Source organism: Fundulus heteroclitus, chromosome 16, assembly GCF_011125445.2.
Source record: "Fundulus heteroclitus isolate FHET01 chromosome 16, MU-UCD_Fhet_4.1, whole genome shotgun sequence".
NCBI lineage: Eukaryota > Metazoa > Chordata > Actinopteri > Cyprinodontiformes > Fundulidae > Fundulus > Fundulus heteroclitus.
In genome coordinates this window covers 29,399,584-29,422,123 of record NC_046376.1, presented here as the reverse complement: position 1 = coordinate 29,422,123, position 22,540 = coordinate 29,399,584, and the positions used below count along the sequence as shown (strand labels likewise).

At 43.5% G+C, this 22,540-nt stretch overlaps 3 protein-coding genes across 4 annotated transcripts in view; all 3 read left to right on the top strand.

Annotated features, from left to right (window-relative positions):
- Positions 1-16: 16 nt before the first annotated feature.
- Positions 17-8,909, top strand: LOC105929917 (WW domain-binding protein 11). The gene is made up of 12 exons (XM_021319171.2): positions 17-201; positions 2,214-2,300; positions 2,428-2,459; positions 2,544-2,637; positions 2,779-2,975; positions 3,271-3,404; positions 5,841-5,989; positions 6,073-6,291; positions 6,405-6,530; positions 6,620-6,904; positions 7,014-7,199; positions 7,852-8,909. The coding sequence occupies exons 2-12, from the start codon at positions 2,237-2,239 to the stop codon at positions 8,499-8,501; spliced, it is 2,136 nt and encodes a 711-aa protein (XP_021174846.2). The 5' UTR covers positions 17-201; positions 2,214-2,236; the 3' UTR covers positions 8,502-8,909.
- A 193-nt stretch (positions 8,910-9,102) lies between these two features.
- Positions 9,103-17,847, top strand: ddx47 (DEAD (Asp-Glu-Ala-Asp) box polypeptide 47). Its single transcript, XM_012867867.3, has 12 exons — positions 9,103-9,253; positions 9,464-9,557; positions 11,533-11,721; positions 11,806-11,877; positions 11,967-12,085; positions 13,452-13,523; positions 13,632-13,748; positions 13,825-13,971; positions 14,066-14,203; positions 14,291-14,361; positions 14,492-14,621; positions 17,485-17,847. Exons 1-12 carry the CDS (start codon positions 9,134-9,136, stop codon positions 17,638-17,640), a joined length of 1,425 nt encoding a protein of 474 aa, XP_012723321.2. The 5' UTR covers positions 9,103-9,133; the 3' UTR covers positions 17,641-17,847.
- A 3,119-nt stretch (positions 17,848-20,966) lies between these two features.
- The window catches only part of LOC105929903 (myosin-10), a 76,256-nt gene continuing 74,682 nt past the window's right edge, over positions 20,967-22,540 (top strand). For both annotated transcript variants that reach the window (XM_036148385.1, XM_012867834.3), the window contains exon 1: positions 20,967-21,344. The gene's annotated coding sequence lies outside the window, so the exon portion shown is untranslated. The remainder of the gene's footprint in view (positions 21,345-22,540) is intronic.

Sequence of the window (22,540 nt, the reverse complement as noted above, 5' to 3'; positions counted from 1 at the left end):
TCGCTTTCGTGACGTCAGATTCACCGCTCTGCTCCTGCATGCAGCATTAAACATGGCGGACGGCTAACACATTCGTTGCTTCAAAATAAGTCCTGGCTGGGGGTTTTGTCATTAGGACTACACACAGTACCCCGTCCTCTGTCGTGTGTACCCAGAGAGGCGTGTACACCTCGCCGCGGGCTGTATTTCTTTAAGGAAAAGGTAAAGCAAGCTTAGCTCTCCGTGCTGCTGCTGTCGATGCTAACGCGGGCCTAGCTTCACTTGCATGCTAACGTGACAAGCTACGACTCCATAGTTGATATAGAGTTTATGTCCCGGTGGTTTTTAAAAGATATGTATCATCTTGTCTCATCTGCACTCAGTTATAGACACGTTATATTGACTTGGCCTGATTGAAGAGGCTATGCTAACCTGTTAGCTAACAGCGGCTAACTAACTGCCACAGTCAAGGCGTGCGGTGGCATTCTTTACGAAGCTTCAACTTTATCAATCAGTTAAACCGAATAATTATGCTGTGAATGTATGTTTTGCTTGACTAGAACATTGTTTTAGATTACTGTTTGACATAAAGATCTATTTTTATTAAACGAGCAATACTGTAATCATAAAACCTTTCAAAACTACAAAATGAAATAAGTATGTTAGCTAGAGTTTGAAAATACTATGTATATGATTTCAGTAGAATGAGGATTGAAATACATTTTAAATGATACCTAAATAATGGATGTAGGCCAAAAATATAACAGCTCTTTAGTTGCAGCTTTTCTATGATAATCTATCTCAGTTCATTTATGTTAAACTCCCTTTTTTTTAGAAGGTTTTTAACTGCAATGGTTTCATTTCACATTAGTTTGTTTATATATATATATATATATATATATATATATATATATATATATATATATATATATGAATGAAGCAGCAGCAATTCCTACTGCTGCTAAAATATTAGAAAATGTTGAAGGCTACAGTTGTAATGTCTGGCATTTGTTGACTTAATTTTTCCATAAGTGACCATTTGATATACACAGCAGGTGATTGGCAGTACTTTTCAATTAAATACCTCTAGAGATGCACCGATCCAATCTGATTCCTGGGCCGATACTGATCCCATATTACTGTTGAATGAATGAACCTTGCCATGTGAGTGAACGTATCAGGCTTGACATAAAAATGAAAGGGCCGCCCAGGTCCGTGTGCTCTTTAGCATGCCGCTTTTTTACATTTGTGGTGTTGAATCTACCAACTTTATCACCGCCCCTCGCCATTTTCTCGTTGCAGGTATTGCATGTTGCGGTCGGACTTGTTGGCGCATCAAGTTTAAAATGTTTCCAAATAGCAGACCTGGCTCGGTCCGGTGCTTGCTCCATGTTGCTCCGTTGGCTCATCACTAGCTGCTCTGCGTGATCACGTAGCCCGACGTTGCAAACATACAATTCAAGTGACTAGGTTGCTGTACCTGCTCTGTGTGATCCATCCATCCATCCATTTTCCGAACCGCTTTATCCCTCATGGGGTCGCGGGGGTTGCTGGTGCCTATCTCCAGCGTTCGCTCTGTGTGATATTAATTAAAAAAGAAATGAGTGGATCAGAATGCTGGATCGACATCATTCATCCAATGCTGATTAGTCAGCATCGGAGCTGACATCCGTTCCGCGTATTGTGTCGGTGCATCTCTAATATCTCCATTCAGCAAAATATGTTATTTTTTGCTGTGCCGCTCTTCGCAGAGATGCAGTGGTGGTATAAAAAGCTGAGATGAAGGTGAAGTAGTTATGCTGTTGGTCTGGGTTTCTGGTCTGCAGATGGCTGCTTATGGGACATGCCACTGATAGGCTGTTACCTGTAGTTTAGAAACAGTGTTACTTTAATGAGAGTTTTTCTCTACTCCACTGACCATGTTGTCTGGGAGCAGAAATATTTCCAAAGTGCCAAATTTTTTTTTATTACTTTTAGCAAGAAAAACATTCATGAACTTAATTTCAACCAGCTTATGCGTCGTGAGTAACAACAGGCGTTCCTGTTGTTGCTCACGACAATACAGCTGGAGAAGACTCAAATAAAGCGAATTTAGCAGATTAGAAACCGTCACTTTTCCAAACATTTCTACATCTTGTTAAGACTTTTAATACATTTACGTTATGAACTTGGCTAGTTTTACCCAAACCATCACTGGAGATTGATTTCTTTTTTGTTATTTATTTGTTTTGTAGGGTGAAGGAGACACACTGCAAAAATGGGGCGACGTTCTACCTCCTCCACCAAGAGTGGGAAGTTTATGAATCCCACCGACCAGGCCAGTAAGTATCAGCCAGTAAACGGAGCTTCTTCGCCTGCTGCCGACCGCTTTATTGACACTGGAGAAACATGTCGCTGCATCGGTGGTTTGATGTGGGTGCAATAACAATACTCTTTCCCGCTTTACAGGAAAGGAGGCCAGGAAAAGGGAGTTAAAAAAGGTAAAAGCTGTCTTAAAACACGACGCTGGCTCAAATGTAGAAGGCGCCGTATTCAGTCGCTGACATTGCAGATTTGTTTGGCAGAACAAGAAGCAGAGGATGATGGTGAGAGCCGCCGTGCTGAAGATGAAAGATCCCAGACAAATCATCAGAGACATGGAGAAGCTGGATGAGATGGGTGAGAGGAGGGTTTTTGCCTAGTAACATGTTTTCTTTTAATGTTGCTGGATCCGTTTTTTGCACCTTATTACCAATAAAACCCTGACAATGATGGAACATCTTTGGCACCCCCCCCCCCCTTTTATTTTGCCATTTTCAGAGTTCAACCCAGTTCAGCAGCCCTTGTTGAATGAGAAGGTACTGAGGGACAAGCGAAAGAAGCTACGGGAGACATTTGAACGCATCGTCCATCTGTATGAGAGGGAGAACCCGGAAACCTACAAGGAGCTGCGCAAACTGGAGCTCGAATATGAGACCAAACGAGGGCAGCTTGCGCTTTATTTCGACTCGGTCAAGGTACGGCCGCATCCCTGCAGACGTTTGGGTTTCAAACGTTTGGCGTTGATGTCGGTTTATGGTTATATTTTCATGAAGCTTATATTGGTTTGGAAGGGGGGCAGCTGTTGGGTGAATGTATTGAGATAAAAATATTTTGTTCTATCCAGTTCAGCTAATTAGAAAGACTTAAAACATTGTGAAAGGAATTAGTGTTTTATATATAGCTAGAGCTCTTAGTATCCAGATTCAGCATCATTTAGTCACTACCCTGTATCCTGTACGGCTTCTAACATTATATGTATATGTTTTTCAGAACGCAGAGTCAGTGGAAGTGGACAGCATCCCCTTACCCGACATGCCTCACGCCCCATCCAACATCCACATTCAGGACATCCCGTTACCGAGGGCTCAGCCTCCTTCTATACTGAAAAAAAGCTCCTCTTTTGGGTAGGCTCGGCTTAACTCTCTCTGATCTTAGACCCAGTCTACTCTGCTTTGCAAAGGTATCCCCCCCCCCCCCCTGAACCTTTCAAATTGTCTCACATTTTAACCACAAACAGATAAGTGATTAGTGCGAAGCTGCAGAGATCCACGTTCAGGCGGGAGAATCTAGTTGCAGATAATTTATGCACAAATCTTGCTTCCATGGAAGAGTGATGAGAAGAAAAGCGTTGGTTGAAAGGAAAGCTAGAGGACCCAGTAAACCTGTAGAAGAAATGCTTAAAGGTATTTGTAGAGAGAAGCACTGGGAACAGCATAATCAAGGTAAATCTTTGTGCCGGCAACGCGATGCTGTGGAGCTGCTTTTCATCAGCAGCCATAACAGAACTTCTTGGAGTTGATTGAAATTTCTTGTTCAAAGATGCTCTTCTTCAATCTTCCTATTTAGCCAATTAGAACAGGCAAATTACTCTGTAAGCTTGTATAGTCGTATCCAAAAGATTTTCAGCTCTAACTGTACTGAAAGGTGAATCTGCAAAGGCTTGACTCAGGGGCACTGAACAGAGATGCACGTCACGCTTTTTATCTGCAGAAGTGTTTGACAAACTTTCCTCCCACTACCTTGGGTTGAACTATCACATAAAATCCCTGAAATATGCATCAAAGAACGTGGATGTGTTTCAAACAGACCCGGCGGCATGGGCGGGCATTTGGGGTCCGTCCCCGCCTGCTGAGCCAGCCGTGCCCGCTCTGGACTGGAAGCTGTCTTTTTTTTTCTTCTTTTTTTTTATTTTTATTTAACCTCAGAGTGACCATCTCTCTATTAGTCCTATCATTGATTTGTCAATCATACAATTCAACCAGTCTAATCAACGACTGAAGGCAACATGCTAGCCAATCACAGCTGGAGAGGGGTGGGTCGCTGGGTCATACATTCATAGCCTTCAGAGACTCCGCGGTTCGGCTGTGGTCACCGTCGGTGTCAGTAGAGCGAGATGGAGATTCGGGCTTATTACCAAACAATTACAAGAAGTGACAACGAAGCAAGCGAGGGCGAGCTGGAAGCAGCGCTATTAATTTCTGTTTGAAACGTCAGCATTGAAGTCAACACTGGAGTAAAGGAGGGTTAGCTAGACAGCTAGGAGCACAAGGAGCAGAACTAAGGAGGAAAACTGCCAAAGTGAAGAAACTTGGGTTACTGCAGGCAGAAGGGAACTCTGCTTTTTTCTTATTGTTCTCCTAGCTGCTGTAATTATAGAACCTCTTCTAGTATGAATTTTCATTTCAGTGTTCAGCCTGACACCAGCGCTCATGTTTATCAGCGTGTAGTTTATGCTTGACTTTTGAGTCCAGACACACCACTACAGGTTGCTGTACCTCACTGTTTCCAGCCCAAACCAGCATAAAACCTGCACAATTTAAAAGAAAAAAAAGAACCCCAAATCTCAAACTCTCTCATGTTAAAAGCACAGAACTATTAAACACATCAGAACATGCCATTAGCACACAACTGTGCTGAAGCAAAGCATACGGGCTCCGCACAAAATACACAATCAGGTAACCAAATAACACACAACATCACTTTAACAATCATGATATATCAACCGGAAAAAACTTTTATCAATAGCTTCCCAACATGAGTTGTAAATCTACGTTACTTCATTTCTCTTACAGAGTATAGCTCAATCAAACATTTCTCTTTCACGCAGCCATGAAATATTTTTAAGTTGATTAGTAGAACTCAACCCCTCTTGGGCGTTTACATTGACCAAACACTTGATTAACCATTATTCTTTTCCTGTTTTATTATAACTATTAATCCATATTATTCATTATAACTATTATTCATTGATGATGTCAGATTTGACAGATTCGACTCATTACAAAAATAAATTGATGGGTAAAATGAGTTGTAGGAGATGGCATTTAATTAAAATGGTTTTAGTTTTCTGCTCGACATCGACCACTACTTTGATATATTTTGTTGGTAATACTTTCTAAATTTTGTCTAAAGCTTCCCAAATGTTTACAACCTGCCCATAAGCTATTTTTGTTCCAGCTCAATGTGTTCAAAAGAAGCCTAATTGGGTGAAAACCAACCCAATTTGGCATCACTGAACACACTATTGCCTTTTGTTTGTTCGTTTTTTTTTTTTAGATTTTTGGGATTTTATTGAGAATTTCTTTCTCAGCACTGTAGGAAAAGTCACAGAGCCACTGTTCAGCCTCAAGCATATAAAATGTTTTTTTTTGAAAAAGTGTGCCCCACTGAAAAAATGGAATGCCCCCCTTTAATTTGTTTCTGCAGCTGGGTCTGATTTCAAAGACAAAATGTAAAAAAAAAAGAAAAAAGTTGAAAGGGTATGAATAATTTTAAAGGCCTCTGTATAATGCTGTAAACCCTTTGCAACAGAATTAATGCTATTGCTCTGGTCGTTTTAGTAAACCATCCTCAGGAGCGGCCACACTTCCCAGTGTCCCACGTTTACCTCCAGGGAAGAAACCTCCTGGACCCCCTCCCGGCCCGCCCCCTCCACAGGTGCTGGCGCTGTACGGGATTCCATCTCGACGCAGCTACGGCACAGACGCAGGTAACATTCATACGGTGTCTGACTTCCCACCAGGCTCCCTCCTTCCTCCGTTTCATCTCTCGCCGTTTGTTCCGTTCGAGCAGACCCGTCCATTCCTGGGTTAGACAGGGACTCTGCCATGGATCTGGGACGAGATCGGGACAGCGGGAGCGACAGCGACAGAGACCGGGATGACGGCGACGACGACAGCGACTCTGAGGAGGACAGCGACGAAGACGGAGATGATGGGGCAGACGGCGATAGAGCCCGTGGGAATCGGCAAGGGGACGATAGGGACGAGGACAGGAGCGAAAGACACGCTGGTGAGCATCACATAAAAGGTCCAGCGTTTTTGGTAACTAAAGTAGCCAGAAAGAGTGTGAAAAAAAAGAAAAAAAGAAAGTTGTTTTGATGTGTTGATGTCCGATTCTTGTAGGTCGCAGCGTGCGTTTTGCAGATTCAACAGCGGATGATTCGCGGGACGGGAAAAGAAAGAAAAAGAGATTGGTGAAGAAGACGAAGGCCATTACTCCTCTGCAAGCCATGATGTTAAGGATGGCAGGTACTCCCCATCGCCACGTTGTTACTACCTCTCCTTTAGGTTTCGTTTACAAAGGAAGATGTTGCATGCCGTTTCTTTCTCATCTTCAGGTCAGTCAATTCCTGAGGAGGACGAAGAAGAGGAGGTGGAAGAGGAGTACACAGATGAGTCGGACGCCTCCGACACTGAGGATAGGGGGCCACCAGGGGACTCTCAGCCCTCTCAGGTTATAGCCAATCCACGTCTGCCCCCTCCTCCTGGGGCAGTTGGGCAGCAAGGACCTCCACCCATGCAAGGCCCACCGATGACCGGACCTCCTCCACTAGGCCCTCCACCAGCTCCTCCTATGCGACCTCCTGGTCCTCCCTCTGGCCCGCCCCCTGCACCCCCTCCAGGTTAGTTTGACTTATTTTAGAAACTTTGATGATTGTAGTTGATTATTTTGCACATATCTGCTCACATCAGGCCACGCGTAATTTAGGCGATGCTCTCTATCATCTTTAGGTGCCCCTCCATTTTTGAGGCCTCCTGGTATGCCCGGAGGAATTCGGGGTCCAATGCCTCGTCTCCTGCCCCCCGGTCCTCCACCTGGGCGACCACCCGGCCCTCCTCCAGGCCCCCCTCCCAGTCTCCCTCCTGGCCCCCCGCCACGTGGGCCTCCTCCCAGACTACCACCCCCAGCACCGCCAGGTAGGTTTATTTATAGCACACCTTAAACTTGCTGACATTTTTTGCATGTTGCAACAACCTTTGATGTGTTTTAGTAGACTTTTATAAGACAAGCCAAATAATTGTGAAGTGGAAGGAAAAGGAAACAAGATTTTCAATATTTTAAAGAACAGAATCCTTACTCTGATGCCCATAAATATACAAGTCGCTGCCTTTGGAAGCTACCCATGGTAACTTTGGAGGAGCTGCAGAGATTCATGGATCACTTTGTGATGATCTGTCAACAGACCTTAGTAGAAGAGAGGCATAAAGAAATCTAGAGTTGAAGGAAAGCTATACAGGTCCCGTTTAAGGCAAACATGTAGGAGAACGTGTGGCAGAAAAATAACTGAACACACCACGCCCACAATAAAGCGTGGTGTTGCCATTTTCTGCTTTTCTTCTGATCCTAAGCTATTTTACAAGACTTAGTAAAACCTTCAGTTTCTAGATGGGCTAAGCTAGTAGAGACCTGAAGACTTGGATCTTTATTTGTACCTAAAGGTGTCAAAGTGACAAAATGTGAAAAGCTTCAAACGGTGTGAATATTTACTCAACACTTACACAATGGTTAAGAAGAATGTTTTATGCATTTGTTTGTACTAAATGACCATATTTGTGTGCCACTCTTCAGGTATCCCACCTCCTCCCCCGAGAGCAGGAGCCCCCCCTCGTCCTCTTGCGCCACCACTCTCCATGTTTCCTCCACCTCTCAACTCCAATGTGCTCAGCGCTCCTCCCAGCATTGTTCCAAGGCAGAAAGGCCCAGGATCCAGCCAGGAAGGTTCACAGAACAACATGCCACCCCCCGCCATGCCCATGCGACCTGGAGTCATGCAGATGCCCCCTCCTCCCGGTACAGCCGGCAGCCACCACCACGCGGCCACCATCGAGAAAAGAGCCAACATCACTTCTGTGGCAGCTGCCGGAGGCGGCCTGGCGGCAGGCGCCGGCGCCGGGGGGGCTACCATCTCAGCCAAACCTCAAATTATCAACCCCAAGGCGGAGGTCACCCGCTTTGTGCCGACGGCACTGAGGGTGCGTAGAGACAAGGCTGGACCAATGCCGGGGGCAGCCACCGGGCCCCTGGAGAAAGCGGGGGGGAGTGCTGCCGGACGGAGAGGAGACGAAGGGATGGGAGGAGGACAGTGGCAGAAACAGCAAGCGGCTTCTTCAATGGGGCTGGCCAACCCGTCACACATGGGTTCTGTTCCTCAGCCCAGCATGAAGACTAAGGACCAAGTTTATGAAGCGTTTATGAGGGAGATGGAGGGATTGCTGTAAGACTGTAGGGGGGGTGTTTGAACTACACTAGTAGTTTGTGTGTTTGCTGTGCAGAGTTGTAGAAGTAGCTGTATTTTGAGCATTTGGCAGTATAATTTTCTCATCGAAAAAAGTCTGGGCTGCAACAGTAGAACAGATTTTTATATTTGAATTGGTTATTTCTCAAGGCAATTGTACACTATGCTCTGCACTGCGTTTTTTGTCTGTTAGTGTTTTTTTATTTTTTAAATCTATCAGTATGTTTCTTTCCAGCAACAGCTTCCAACTTTGTGTAATTGATTTTGTTTTGTTATTTTATTGCTGATCATCTGAATAGGACAGTTTAAAAATGTCAGAATATGTTTGACTGATGAAAGCCATGTGTGAAACAACTTGTTCTGCAGCCAAATAAAAATCGGTTCTAACATGTTTTGTTGTCACGTGCTATTGAAGGTATGAGCTACGACTGGATAAAGTTTCTTAAAAATAATGCATTTTGTGCTTACTTAAGTTTACAAACACGGTTTACAGTGACGTTTCTGCGCTCTTTCGCGAAGAATCTATCAGAAAAACTCCACTTCCCGTCATGCTTTCGGTCGCGTTTCCGCATCTGCGCAGTTCCGAGGCGACGGCACGTTCTTGCGACAGAGAGCATGGAGGTAGGGAGTCCGAAGCAAAACACCGATCAAAGCGCGGAGGATTCCGGCAGTGATGGCGAACAACAGGTTAACGAGGGAGAAAACGAGGAGGCGGCGAAGAGCTTTAAGGACCTGGTAGGTTTGTTTTCACACGGCCAACAAGAGAAGACCCGGTAGCAACGAAGCTTTCCCGGCTAGCCAAACAATGCTAACGCGTTATGTTAACACGAATGCCTCGATCAGGACCTCCCTACAGCGTGTCAGTGTCTCTAAGAGGTTTCTAAGGCTGTACGGCAGAAGCATCCTCCGTGTTGTAAAGCTGTCCCTGGTGTGTGCCTCCTGCAGGGAGTAACCGAGGTGCTGTGTGAGGCGTGCGATCAGCTGGGATGGAAGAGCCCGACCAAGATCCAGGTGGAAGCCATACCAGTCGCTCTACAAGGTTAGATACTTGCTTTTCCTCTGCGCTCTACAGGCGAGAACAACAGGTCAGAGTGACAGAACTTGATGTAGAAATGGCAGCTGTTTAGCTTCATTGGAAACTATCATTTCTGCATTATTACTAGTATATTGTTTTTACGCGCTGCGTAATGTATAGTAGGAAAAAAAGCCTTCATAATCAGTAAATGTGTTCCCATTTTGTCACATCTCAACAACAAACATTTGGTTTAAAAAAATGCAATCTGTCTTTTAAATTGTTTTCTTATTCAAATTATTTTTACAAGTAGAAATCTGCAAAGTGTGGTATGTGTTTGTATTCAGCATCCCCTCGGTAAATGCTTTGTAGAAGCAGCCGCAAGTCGCTTGGGCCACGTTTCTCTCAGGTTTAGCTAATTCCTTTTGGCCAAATATCTTGAGCTCAGCATCTGTGGGCGTCACCTTTCTAATCTCTTGCCACAGAGTCAGAATAGGTTTTGGTCCGGACTTTGACTAGACCATCCTAACACACAAATGTGCTTTGGTGTAAAAGACTGCACTGTAGTTCTAGCTTTACGTTAACCGTTACTGATATCTGCTAGAAGATGAGTCTGCACCCGATTCTTGAGGCTTTTGCATCCTTTAAATGCCTTTTATTGCAGGAATAACATGTGTTTAGCTCCATGATCTATCCTCCTATTTGCTCTGACCAGCATCAAATTATTCTGGTCACTGGTTTTTGACTTGCCCCTGAGGTGCATTAGGGTTGTAATATTGGTGGATTGACTTCAAGTCCGTGTTGGGACCTTTCAGTAGATCAGGAGGCTGATCTTTGACGGGCTGCTGTTTTCTAAGCTGATCCAGTTGTAGATTTGATTACTTTCTTTGGGTTATCACCACAGTAAAGGAGGCTGAAAACAAAAACACACCTCCTAACTTTTTGGTAGGCTTTACAACTGCACACTTTGTGTTTCTTTATTGCGTAAAAATCAGTTTGAAGGGGTATGAATACTAATGTTATAAAATGTCCCTCCTCTGGCCTGTTGCCTTAGGGAACCAATTGGGGGGATCAGGGCCCAGAAATGCTGTGGGATTTATATAGTAGTGTGGAAATAAGAATATTTCTTTTTATTGATCCATAAATTGTTTATCGATCGGTGGATTGGAAGGTTGCTTGGGTGTAAAGTGTGTTAATCTGGAAACTCTCAAGTGTTGTATTTTGTTGTTGCAAAGCATGCTCTGTATTAATTTTCATAGCATCTCAGGAAAAAAGATCATATAAAAAAAGCCCCTACTGGTCAAAGATTGGCTGTTGGCCTCATGGTAGCAACATTTGACTTAAAACCAACCAGGTGGGTCTTGGAGCACATTTACAGCCTTTTTAGGCAGTTGACTGTAAGTAAGTGTTGGCGTGACGCTGCAGTCAGTCAAACGTCAGCAGATCGACTCCTGAGAGCGATCAGCCCGTGTTTACTGGCTAGAGATGCACTGATTTAAAGATCTGGGCTGGCATTGGTATCTAACAGTAATATTACTGTAACGGCTGAGAACCGATACTTGGCCACATTACACACCCGACCCTTTTGACACAGTGGGAAATGACCCCATCACTGAGATTGCTTCTCTGCTTCAGTTAAACATCCCACCATCCTGCGCTGCATCACTGTCACATGACCGCACATTTACCACATGGGCAAGCCCCTTCAGAAACATATACACAAACGGGGATCTCTCAGTGGAAGGCTAAGACAAAAAGATGATCTGCAAGTGCTTCTTATGCAAGAAGTGATCAAATCTGAGCTCAGGATTTTAAAAAGAGTGAAGGGAGAATGATCAGTTTGTCTTCTGGCTAAGGTTGAAGCCAACTTTTAATGTGTTCTGGCCTAAAAGTAAACTCCACCAGCCGACGTACTCTTGTCTCACTACACAGTTCAGAGTATTTGCTTCTGTGTTTAAAGCGGCTGAGCTCTGTGTGTCCCTTTACCCTCCTTGAACCTCAGGCAGGGACGTCATCGGCCTGGCAGAGACGGGTTCTGGAAAGACCGGTGCTTTCGCTCTGCCTATCCTCCAATCACTGCTGGCTTCACCTCAGAGGCTCCACACACTCGTCCTCACGCCCACCAGAGAGCTGGCCTTCCAGATCTCCGAGCAGTTCGAGGCTCTGGGCTCCAGCATTGGGGTTAAATGTGGTACGTGTCCGTGAGAGGTCAGCTGGTGCGGGCTGTAAACACCACTTGTTGCTCTGTTTTTAACTTGTCTCACGTCTGGTGCAGCTGTGATTGTTGGTGGAATCGACATGATGTCCCAGTCCTTGGTGTTGGCCAAAAAGCCACATATTGTTATTGGTAAGAGAATCTTTTTGCAGCGATCTTCTCAAAAAGCATGCAAGAAAGGGGGGAAAAATGCTTTATGATGCTGATTTCATGTGTTTCAGCCACTCCCGGCCGGTTGATCGATCACATGGAGAACACAAAAGGCTTCTCCCTGCGAGCTCTGAAGTTCCTGGTCATGGATGAAGCTGACAGGATCCTCAACATGGACTTTGAGACAGAAGTGGGTTCTCACAGGAGCTGAATGTATTCACTGTCCTTTAACCTTCTCAGATTTTCATGTTTCAACAACAAACCCAAAGGAAATAAAAAGAAGAGCATCCACTTTTAAGTTTTCTTCCCCCCCCAAGTAATAATCTAGAAAAGGGGACATTCGCATGTATTTAACATCATTTATACAGATACCCTTATGTAAAATCCAGTGGAACCTATTGCCTTTATAAGTCACCCAAATATAGTCCATCTATGGATGATATATTGTCAGTATATATCCAGCTGCTCTGTGAAGACACCTGGGGTTAGAGAGCATTACAGAGCAACCAGCATCATGAGGACCAAGACACAGAGAAAAGTAGCAAAGAAACCCAAGATAACTCTGGAGAAGCCAGAGAAATGCAAATCCAACAGGAGGCCTTGGTGATAAACCGAAAATCTACCAACACCGAAATTTACGTCAATAACCGACGTCATTTTACCCATGTCGGTGTTTTAAAAATTAGTTTTTATAGGTAGACTATGGTTCTGTCCCTTTAAGATGCTGCACTGCGCGTAAAGTCTGTAGTCACGTGACTCCACCCCATCCAGCCTGAAACAACGAGTGAAAGAGACGGGGAAGTTATGACAATAGAGGACATTTTAAATGTTGAGGCGGCGGTAGAGCTTAACATGTGAAAGTACGTTGAAGCCACATCTGATCGCTGGTTCAGTGGCACGATGGACCCGTGCTTAATCTGACTTTACATCAATGACCAATGGAAATAATGGGTGTTTTTGTTTATTTATCATTGGCGAAGAGAACTGCTCAATATATTGCGACATTGATTGTAGGCCATGTTGCCCAGCCCTATCTAACAGAGAATTTATTGCAAGGCTTTAAAACGGGTGTTCACCACTTTCTGTCCAGTGTGGTTAAGCTTGAGCTTTTTTTCCAAAGACGCATGTCCAAAAGACTTTCAGCTGTCATTGCAGCCAAAGGTGAATCTAGAAAGTATCGACCCTGGAGAAGGCAAATGCACACTACACTTATACTTATTTTCTTAGAATTTTGTTAGTGTGAAAACTGTCTGGTTTCCTTCCAATTCACAAATCTGTTGCTGTTTGCGGTTGTAACGTAAGCAAATGCTCAATAACACTTCAACCGTGTTCTCTCGTGCAGCCGTCTGCTTATAAAAACAATAAAAACCACAAAATAGATGAAGTTGTGATCAAACTAAACACCAGAGCCGCATACATAAATGACGTCACTTTTTAATAATGAATAAAGTCGTTGATCTACAGTTGCTGTTGCTTCTCTTTCACCCCAGCTCATTTAACTCCAGCTCACCTCTAACCATATATTTGTGTTTTATTTTTTATTGTTTTATTCCCAGGTGGACAAGATCCTGAAAGTTATTCCTAGAGACAGACGCACCTTCTTGTTCTCTGCCACCATGACCAAAAAGGTAGGCTAACTCTGCTCGGTACCTTTTTAGGGAGAGAACACATGGTGTAGTGCTTGTTGGGCCAATAGGGACGCGCCAGCTCAGATCTTGTGTTGCTTTGGCTTCCAGGTCCAGAAGCTCCAAAGAGCAGCTCTGAAAGACCCTGTAAAGTGTGCCGTATCCACAAAGTATTCCACAGTAGACAAGCTGCAGCAGTACTACGTCTTTATTCCATCCAAGTACAAGGTAGGGGGCGCTGTATGATCTGATCTTGAGTTCCCGCCGTACAGTACTCGGGTTTAAACCGTTGGCTCCGTTGCAGGACTGCTACCTGGTGTCCATCCTGAACGAGCTGGCCGGGAACTCCTTCATCATCTTTTGCAGCACGTGCAACAACGCCCAGCGGGTGGCGCTGATGTTGAGGAACCTGGGCATCACGGCCATCCCTCTTCATGGACAGCTGAGTCAGGTAGAGCTCTCTTGGCTCCAGAAATCAAAGGCTATCGGTGTCTAAAAAGCATCGGCTTGCTAAGCCATCTCCCCCCCTGCTCTCCTTTGGTCAGAACAAACGTCTGGGCGCTCTTAACAAGTTCAAGTCCAAGTCTCGCTCTGTGCTGCTGGCAACTGACGTGGCATCCAGAGGTCTGGACATCCCCCACGTCGACTGCGTCATCAACTACGACATCCCCACACATTCAAAGGTGCGACGGCGTTTATGTTGTTTGCATTTGACGGTTTGTTTCTCCCATTAAACGCTGACGGAGCGTGGTACCCGTGTGTCCTCACAGGACTACATCCATAGAGTTGGGCGAACAGCCAGAGCAGGGCGCTCTGGAAAATCCATAACGTTTGTGACACAGTAAGAAAAGCTTTCATTATTTATTTGAGCCACGTTTTAGCGAAAGTCTGGTTGCCTCAGATTTAAACCTGTCTGCTGTCTATTTTTTTTAATTTATATTCACCTCGCCCTGTCGTCTCTGACCCTGAAGGTATGATGTGGAGCTGTTCCAGCGAATCGAAACTTTAATCGGGAAGAAACTGCCGGCGTTTCCCACCCAAGACGAGGAAGTGATGATGCTGGTGGAGCGGGTGAGCGAGGCGCAGAGATTTGCCAAGCTGGTAAGTGATGCTTAGAGGATGCCCACTTTTCTCAGGGGTTACGACAAACACGGTAAAGCAAAAACATAAAGGCAGTAGATGCAGTTGTAAAATAAACCAGATGGCGCAAAGTAATACAAAATGTCTTTTTTAATATATTTTTTGGTACCTAATTCTTAAAGCTCTGATATGCTGGTCCCAATTTTGACTCTAATTACTTTTTAAGAACTGTTAACAATATTACTGTATTTTCCGGACTATAAGTCGCACCAGCCATAAAATGCATAATAAAGAAGGAAAAAAACATATATAAGTCGCACTGGAGTATAAGTCGCATTTTTGGGGAAAATTTATTTGATAATATACAACATCAAGAACAGACATGTCATCTTGAAAGGCAATTTTAAATAAAATTAGAACAGAGGCAACAACAAGCTGAATAATTGTACGGTTAGCTTACGCTACATGACACAACTGAGAACGTGTCTGGTATGTTAACATGACATATTAAAAGCTATTCAGGTAACTATAGCATAAATAACATGTGAAGAAGTTGACCAAAGCGCCCGTGTCAATCCAAATAACTAAAATCCAGTGAAATCTTCATCCTCGGTGTCACTTTCAAATAACTCCGTTAACTCCGGAGGTAGAAGCTGCTGCACTTCTGCTTCTACGTCGCTTACGTCTGATTCAACACAGGCCTAGAGCGCCCTCTTGCGGTTTGGTGTGAAAATAACAGGTGTAATGATATACGGGTAAAAATGTGTAATAATTTCACACATAAGTCGCTCCAGAGTATAAGTCGCACCCCCGGCCAAACTATGAAAAAAACTGCAACGTATAGTCCGGAAAACACGGTAATTTTTAAGCTAAAATGTGTCTGCTTATTATAAGATGGTAACCTTTGTAAAAACCGCTTGCAGAGGTTTTTGTTAAAGAAATTTAGAATCAGATGTTGGTTTGAATTTCGGAAAAGAGGTAAAATAAATGACCTATTGTGAGGTTGTTGGTTCATTCATTATAATGAGGCTTCATTGTGATTGGTCAGTAATGTTCATAGGAGTGAAGGTGTATGGATGTCACAATAATGAAATCGTATACCATTGTAGAACTGCCTTTTTTCTATTAGGATAAAGCTAAATTTGTTCACGGTTCACAGGCCCACATTTCTTTTAACCTGTTTTAAGAGCGTTAGCTTGTTAATTAGGTCACTGCGAGGAAAGCTGGGTGTATATAGCCCTTTAGGTGTTAACAGCAAACACACTGCTTAAAAACTGCTTCCTGTTTAGTGGCGTTTTACACCTTTTCTTGCATTATCTGACTTTATTTAAGCACATCATTGATATTAAAAGTAGCTACATTGTCTTTGAGTCGTAAATATTATTTATTTATTCCTTTTTTCTTTTAATTTTTCAAATAATAGTTGGCTCAACCAGTAGCACCCCTAACAATTGTTAAATACTAATTGAAACAGTAATATTTTTCATGTTTACCACACTAATCCTCCATGGAGGCTAACCCTCCATCCCTCTATGTAATTTTGTTGTATGCACCTTGTATGTATAATGACAAGTAAAGCACTTTACTTCTTTAGTGTCTAGGAACTTTTAGTTGGTAATACACCTCTTGGTTTTTGCCTGGGGTATAAATATGAATGTGACACACAGACACATCTTTTTTAAATTTGGAAGTTCACGAAAGAACATTCTGTTATAGCGAGGCAGAACATCATATAAACTTTTCTTAACATCTACAGTCAGAGGAATTAGTGAGAAGGTTTAAAAAAAAAAGCTGAATCTGGGACAAAGGGTGGACAACGATGGTGAGGGAAGGAAGAAATCTCCAAATATTGTTATTGGATTATAGCAGCAGTGTTTTTGTGGAGTGACGATATTCAACTGTAACGAAAGATACATTTATCTCCCATTCATCTTTTGCACATCTTAACCATTAATGTAGAGGGCGTCACGGTAATATTTGGATTTTCCTGAACGACCAACCAGTGGTCACGCTTCTAGAACAGGAAACAATCTGGTTCCAGAAAACATCCGATTTTATCTTATTTTTTCATACTATCCTTTTAATTGGTGCTTAAGTGCAGACATAAATGTATACCAAGTGCCATAATGAATAAAGGGGTAAAATAGCTTCATGTTAAAATAATATGATGCAGCTGTTGTAACAGATGCAGTATCACATTGTTTGTGATAATTTACTTGCATGATAAATATAAGCCGACATTTCAACAGGCTGCAGAATCGGTCCTTGCCCTAGAACCCTTGTCTGAATAACCGGTTTGTAACCAAATAGGTGGAAGAAACCATGATGGGTGCTTGTGGTTGTAGGAGGGTAAAAAAGATGATGATTCTAACCAGAGACTTCAATAGAAATAAAAAAACAGAGCTGTGGTGAGCCGCAAGCGGAAAATGGAGAGAGCTCATCTTCAGGAATGGCTTTCTACCCTGGCTCTAACTGGGAATCTGAATTTATATATTTGGAGATCTTCATCAGTCAGGCAACTTATCTGTGTGGAAACTGTGACCAGAAACAGCTGCTGGCTACGTCATGCCAGGTTGGATGAACATGGTGATGGTTGTTTCCATGCCTTCCATTGTTCATCCTCCTTCAGACTTCTTGGAAACACATGTAAAGTGTGTGAATACAATATATTTTTTTTGGTCCCTTTTTTTCCCCCCACAAATGTGCATGTTATATAACTTTAACAGAGACATAATGTTTTTTGGTAAGTTTCCCCTTTAAGAGACTGCACTCTTAAATCACGAGTAAGCTCAGCCATGTTAAATTACGGCTCTATATCTATAAGGTGCTTTTGGACCTAAGGTCGAGTGATCGTAACAAAAAACGATGGCTCTCTCTCTTTCAGGAAATGAAGGAACATGGCGAGAAAAGGAAGAGGCCCAAAGGTGGAGACGGGGATGAGGATGACACGGAACAAGCGAGCGGAGTGAGGAAGAAAGTGAAAGGAGGCTCGGGAGGAGGGAAGAAGAGGGGTGGAGGAGCCTGGAGAGGAGGACGCTGAAGCATAAAAGGCATAATAAAATGTACAGAACCACAATACAAGACGCCTCTCCTGTTTCTGATGTACACTTTACTATTATGACGGCTTGTTTTCCAGCCTTCCCGTTGCAAGCCGACGACTATTTAATTACCCAATAAGTGCTCTCTTTGTCCATCTGACTTTTTTTTTTTTTTCCATTTGTAATAAAAGTTTCTTGTAAAACCTAAAGCGCGCTCATTGTGTCATGCGTTATGCTGGCCTTCACATGCTGCTGCCTTTCAGACAAAAGAAGGAATGGCTGTAAACCTCTAAGGGGAAAGCTTTGCCTTCTGCTCAATAACATTGTTACATTTTATTTCTTTTTCTGAAGAAGGAAAAAAAAAGGCACATTAGGTATTTTAATATTTTTCCACGACAGCATTGTAGTGCTTGTGTGATGTGGGTTTTGTTACAGAGCAAAACGGTGGAGGTTTGTGAAGTGAGCGCTATGGCTCTTCGCCCAGGGCGGCAGTAGATCCAGGGTGGCGTAGCAAGCACAAAACTTAAGAGAATATTAACACACCCCCTGTGAGTAGCTGCTGCAGACCATCACTGTGGGGGACAGTAATTACCAAAACCATACATTAAGTCGTTAACAAGAAGGGTGGCCACCAAAGTACTATTCTTACAATCGCTTGAATGATCATCTGGATACAAATGAAAGAGAACAGAAGACAATGTTCCCTCTTGTCTAAGTCTATTAATTACAGAAAAAAGTCCAAATACCCCACTCAACCTGCATAGTTTAACGTGAGCACCAAAATTTGCTATTCTAGTTAGATTTGCAGGATCCTCTTTGCTTTATGGTTTAAAAAACGTCCAGGTCTCAATTTGTCTTTTGTGTGTCCTTACACTTTCCTTCAAGCAGAGTATGTATATAAAAGTGCTATGCTTAGTTTTAAAACCAAACCAATTATCAGTTATTATATACACCTAAAATCTTTTTTAGAAATGTGTTCAAAGGCACCTTCTTCCAACCGTATTACTCTGGCATCAGTGAGCACCTTGTGATGTGACGATCCTTCCCCCAACAACATGTAATATTAGACCCACTCTTACCACTGTGTCTTGTAAAATAAACAGGATTTGTCTCAGCTGATGAGAGGAGCTGCCATATTGGATCCGACAATCGGCTTTAAAAAAAAAGATGTTTCCGACTTTCTGAGGTGAAAATCCGCCTTTTAGTGGCCATTACAATTGATTTTTCTGATCGGAAGCCAGGACTTCTGTGTTCTGGCTGCAAATGGAATGGAACATCTTTGTGTCCTTTGCGGGCCCTGCTGAGTGCTCCTGGATTTAACCTGGTGTAAAAGGTAGCGTGTCCCTCCCGCAATCTGAAAGCAACCTTCAAGTGTTTTCAAATCATGTCCACTAAGCTTTGTGTCCTAAAAAAGCTTCGGTTTACACATATCTGCAGAGAATTTAGTCACTTGAAAATCTAAACTTAATGACGATTAGGTCCTTTAAACAGATTCTAAGCAAAACTGAGGTATGTCTTTTAAATTAGACATACATTTAAAATTTCTGCAATGCAACACACTTTAATAAAACCCCTGAAATTCTGTCAAGGCTTCTGCTATTGGTGTACCCCCCTTATATTTTTAATGGCTGTTATCTACCCTGCACTTTAATCACCTTTTAGGAGTTGGCCCTGTTTGCTGCACAGATGTAGGATGGTGTGCATATATGTAAGAAATGCCCAAGACTTGATTTCTGCGATCCATACAGCATCATTACCTCCCGACTATTTCTGATTCACACTAAAATGTTTGCATGAAATACTGCTCTCCATCTTCAATATGTCCAAATGCTTCTAATAGTATTAGAATCGGGCTCATTATATGTTCTGGACCGGCTGATTCTGGTCTCTGTTTAGGCAGCTACTATAGCAAATAGACTGCACAATATGGCCTTATTGCAATATCAGTGTTGCAAAGGATTGTTTGGAAGTCAGTATTTATTTTCAAGCGCCATGAATGCACACTTTGCATGCCAACAAGATATTCTGTCAGTTTGAATGGAGCCTTGATGCACTGCAGGCTCCATACCTGCCACAGATCATGCTAAAGGTTTTAGAGTATTCGAATCATATCCCATTCTGATTTCCCAACACAATGCAACCCTTCTCATGTGTTTATTTACTAAAGTTAAAGGTAAAGCGGCTCTGTTTGCGGAGAACGAACTGCTGTTCTGAGTAATTACAGCTTTTATTCACACGATTAAAGTCAGCATGCTGTGCAATACTAGAAGTTGCACATTTCTTTCCAAAAGATAATTCTTCAACACACGACCCTACAGTATAACCTTTCAGTTGTTAATATGGCCTGGTACCTTTTATTAATCCGCCACCAGGTCTCAGAGTTGGGAAATGTATGACGGATGTATATTAATTTAAATATTTTCCAAGCCTGCATAAAAAGAAAAGAGTAATGGGAAATATTCCCTCCTCTATTGCATAAAACGTTTACCCACCTGTCTTTTTGCCCATCATCTGCCCATTCATTCATCCTTCTGTCCAATTAATCTCTAAGTATTTGTTTTTCTTTCAAACTGGTTATTCATCAGTTCCTTCGCTTGTCCATCCATCCATCCATCCACTGCATCCACTGCCGAAGCCCCTCTCTGTTTGTCCATTTCTGAATTTGCCTGTCTCTTTTAAATCTATCTGTTGTCCATCTTCTGTCCATCATCCATTTGTTCATAGTAAAATATACTTTTATGGCCGTCTATCAGTTTGTTTGTCAGTTAGCACAGACAGCTGTCCATCCATTTGTCTGCCTCTTACTTAGTCTTTCTGTTTACCATTCATCTTTTTTCTGGTCCACATGCCCATCTATCTCTTTGTCTATTTTCCCACCTTCGTCCAGTCATCTTTGTCCATGTGTTAGTCCACTTATTCATCACCTGTCCATAGGAATGGAGAACTCTAGAGTTGTTCTGGAAAAATATGTAGGAATCCTGATGACTGCGGTTACCTGCAGCCCATTAGAAATCGTGTAGAATTCGTTATGAAATATGGATAATATTATACTCGAGTGGCGCTTTGGAGAATTTATAAACTCGCGCCTGTCTTGGATTAATGGGACTGGGCTAGGGCGCGTTTGACTGCTTGAACCGCCCCTGGAGCGAAGCATCATTTGTGAGAGGTTTTAAATATTCATACAATTTGTTCCCAGCAAATGAAGGGGCTGTGTTTTTACAGCCAATGATAGATGAAGAGAGAGAACCACCGCAAGCCGAGAGCCCAATTGTTTCTTGGCTACATCCAGGGGGCGTGCGCAGGGCATAGACGTGTGCGTGATAGATCTTAAACGGACGCACGGCAGCATCCCGATAAAAAATGTTGACTTTGTCCTTATTTGAGTATAGGTAGGGACCGATGTTCTCTGGCGAATTAGCGATTCCAGACCTAGCGAGTGGGCGGACAGAGGGTCCCGGTGTTGGCGTATTGATCTGGGTGATGTGCATCTAGGTGCGCTCCGGTCCATCGTAGGCGGGAGCAGCAGTGGTCAAGTCTGCCCCGCTTTGGATGGGGGCTCCCACTTCAGAGGCAGCGCTCTGAGCCCGCGGTGCGCACTCCCATCCCGAAATACATGCCCGCATCCCAGCGGCGTGGAGCTGTTAGCTGCTGCCGCCGCGTACGAGGGGGACGTCGATCTGAGCGCTGATTCGCTGACAAACCCCAGGTAAGTTTGCGCTATAAGGTGGCGCGCGGGCAGGCTTGGGGGGATGATGCGGCGCGTGGCGAGCGGAGCCCCGCGACCACCAGTCGGTCTCCAGCAGAGACAGGAGCCGCTTCGAGAAACTTCAGCGTGTTTCTGGTTGTCCTGAGTGAGGTCAGCCCCGCACCTTAGCGCCTGTCGTTAAAACAGTTCACACAGGCCTGCTTTTAGTTACATAAATATTAAACGGGGTGGCAGTAACACCGTAGTCACGGTGCTTTGCTTGGACTCTGGCAGTGTAAGATGGCATATATTAACAGTTGGACTGGAGCTAAACATAAAGAAACATTTCAGTGTTACAATTCATACAAATTTTTTTCTATTTTCTAATTCCGTTCTTATTATAGTTGTGGCGCAGCTTTGTTACTGCGGATAGGTATTGACCCATTGTATGCGTGCAGCAACTTTTATTAGCCGAATGACGGCATTACGGCCTGAAGGAGGGGATCGTTTACAGCGCAGTGAAGTCCTCGGGAGCAGGAGAGGGGTTGGATGCGCGTGCCATTCACGACGCCCCTGCTTTCCCGTGTGATCTAATGCATGCGCGTGGAGCCTACGCAGCATGCGCATTAAAACTGTTGGGCAGGCCAATCCGCTCACCAGACCCAGCCACCGCTGACCGTAACTTGCCATCAGAAGTTTGTAGACTCGTTGATCTGGATTCGAACGGACGAAGATGCGTTCCTCATCCACTCCATCCTCTGTATTAGGTGGCATTACGTCAGGGAGAAGCTGCTCACAGGGGGATCCCTTAATGGACATATAATACCCAATTTGCCGTATTTATCAAGAAGTCAGAGGGCTGGTATATCTGTTCACTAATGAGGCGTAGACCAACCACACTGAAAAGGAAAATAGCTTTGAATGTGATGAGATATATAACAAACAATGAGAATTGGAATATGAGCCACTGGACAACTGTGGGACAAAATGTCAATGAGGAGTTTAACACCAAGTACAACGTGAGAGAAAAAGACCTGCTAGGAGAGCAAAGGGACCAAATAGAAACAAAGATAGATGAAAACTAAAGATGCACCTGTCAGAGATTTCATGGTTGATTTTATCATGACGATTTTGTAAGTCTGACCCACCGACACGATTTACGCTGGTTCTTATTTATCTTTACGGAGTAGGTAATATATAGATAATAGATCATAATA

Coding starts and splice junctions, on each gene's coding strand:
- LOC105929917 (XM_021319171.2), top strand. CDS start 2,237: ATGGGGCGACGTTCTACCTCCTCCACCAAGAGTGGGAAGTTTATGAAT. Junction 2,460..2,543: donor GGAAAAGGGAGTTAAAAAAG/GTAAAAGCTGTC, acceptor TTTGTTTGGCAG/AACAAGAAGCAGAGGATGAT. Junction 6,292..6,404: donor CAGGAGCGAAAGACACGCTG/GTGAGCATCACA, acceptor CGATTCTTGTAG/GTCGCAGCGTGCGTTTTGCA.
- ddx47 (XM_012867867.3), top strand. CDS start 9,134: ATGGAGGTAGGGAGTCCGAAGCAAAACACCGATCAAAGCGCGGAGGAT. Junction 9,558..11,532: donor CATACCAGTCGCTCTACAAG/GTTAGATACTTG, acceptor CTTGAACCTCAG/GCAGGGACGTCATCGGCCTG. Junction 14,204..14,290: donor ACATCCCCACACATTCAAAG/GTGCGACGGCGT, acceptor GTGTCCTCACAG/GACTACATCCATAGAGTTGG.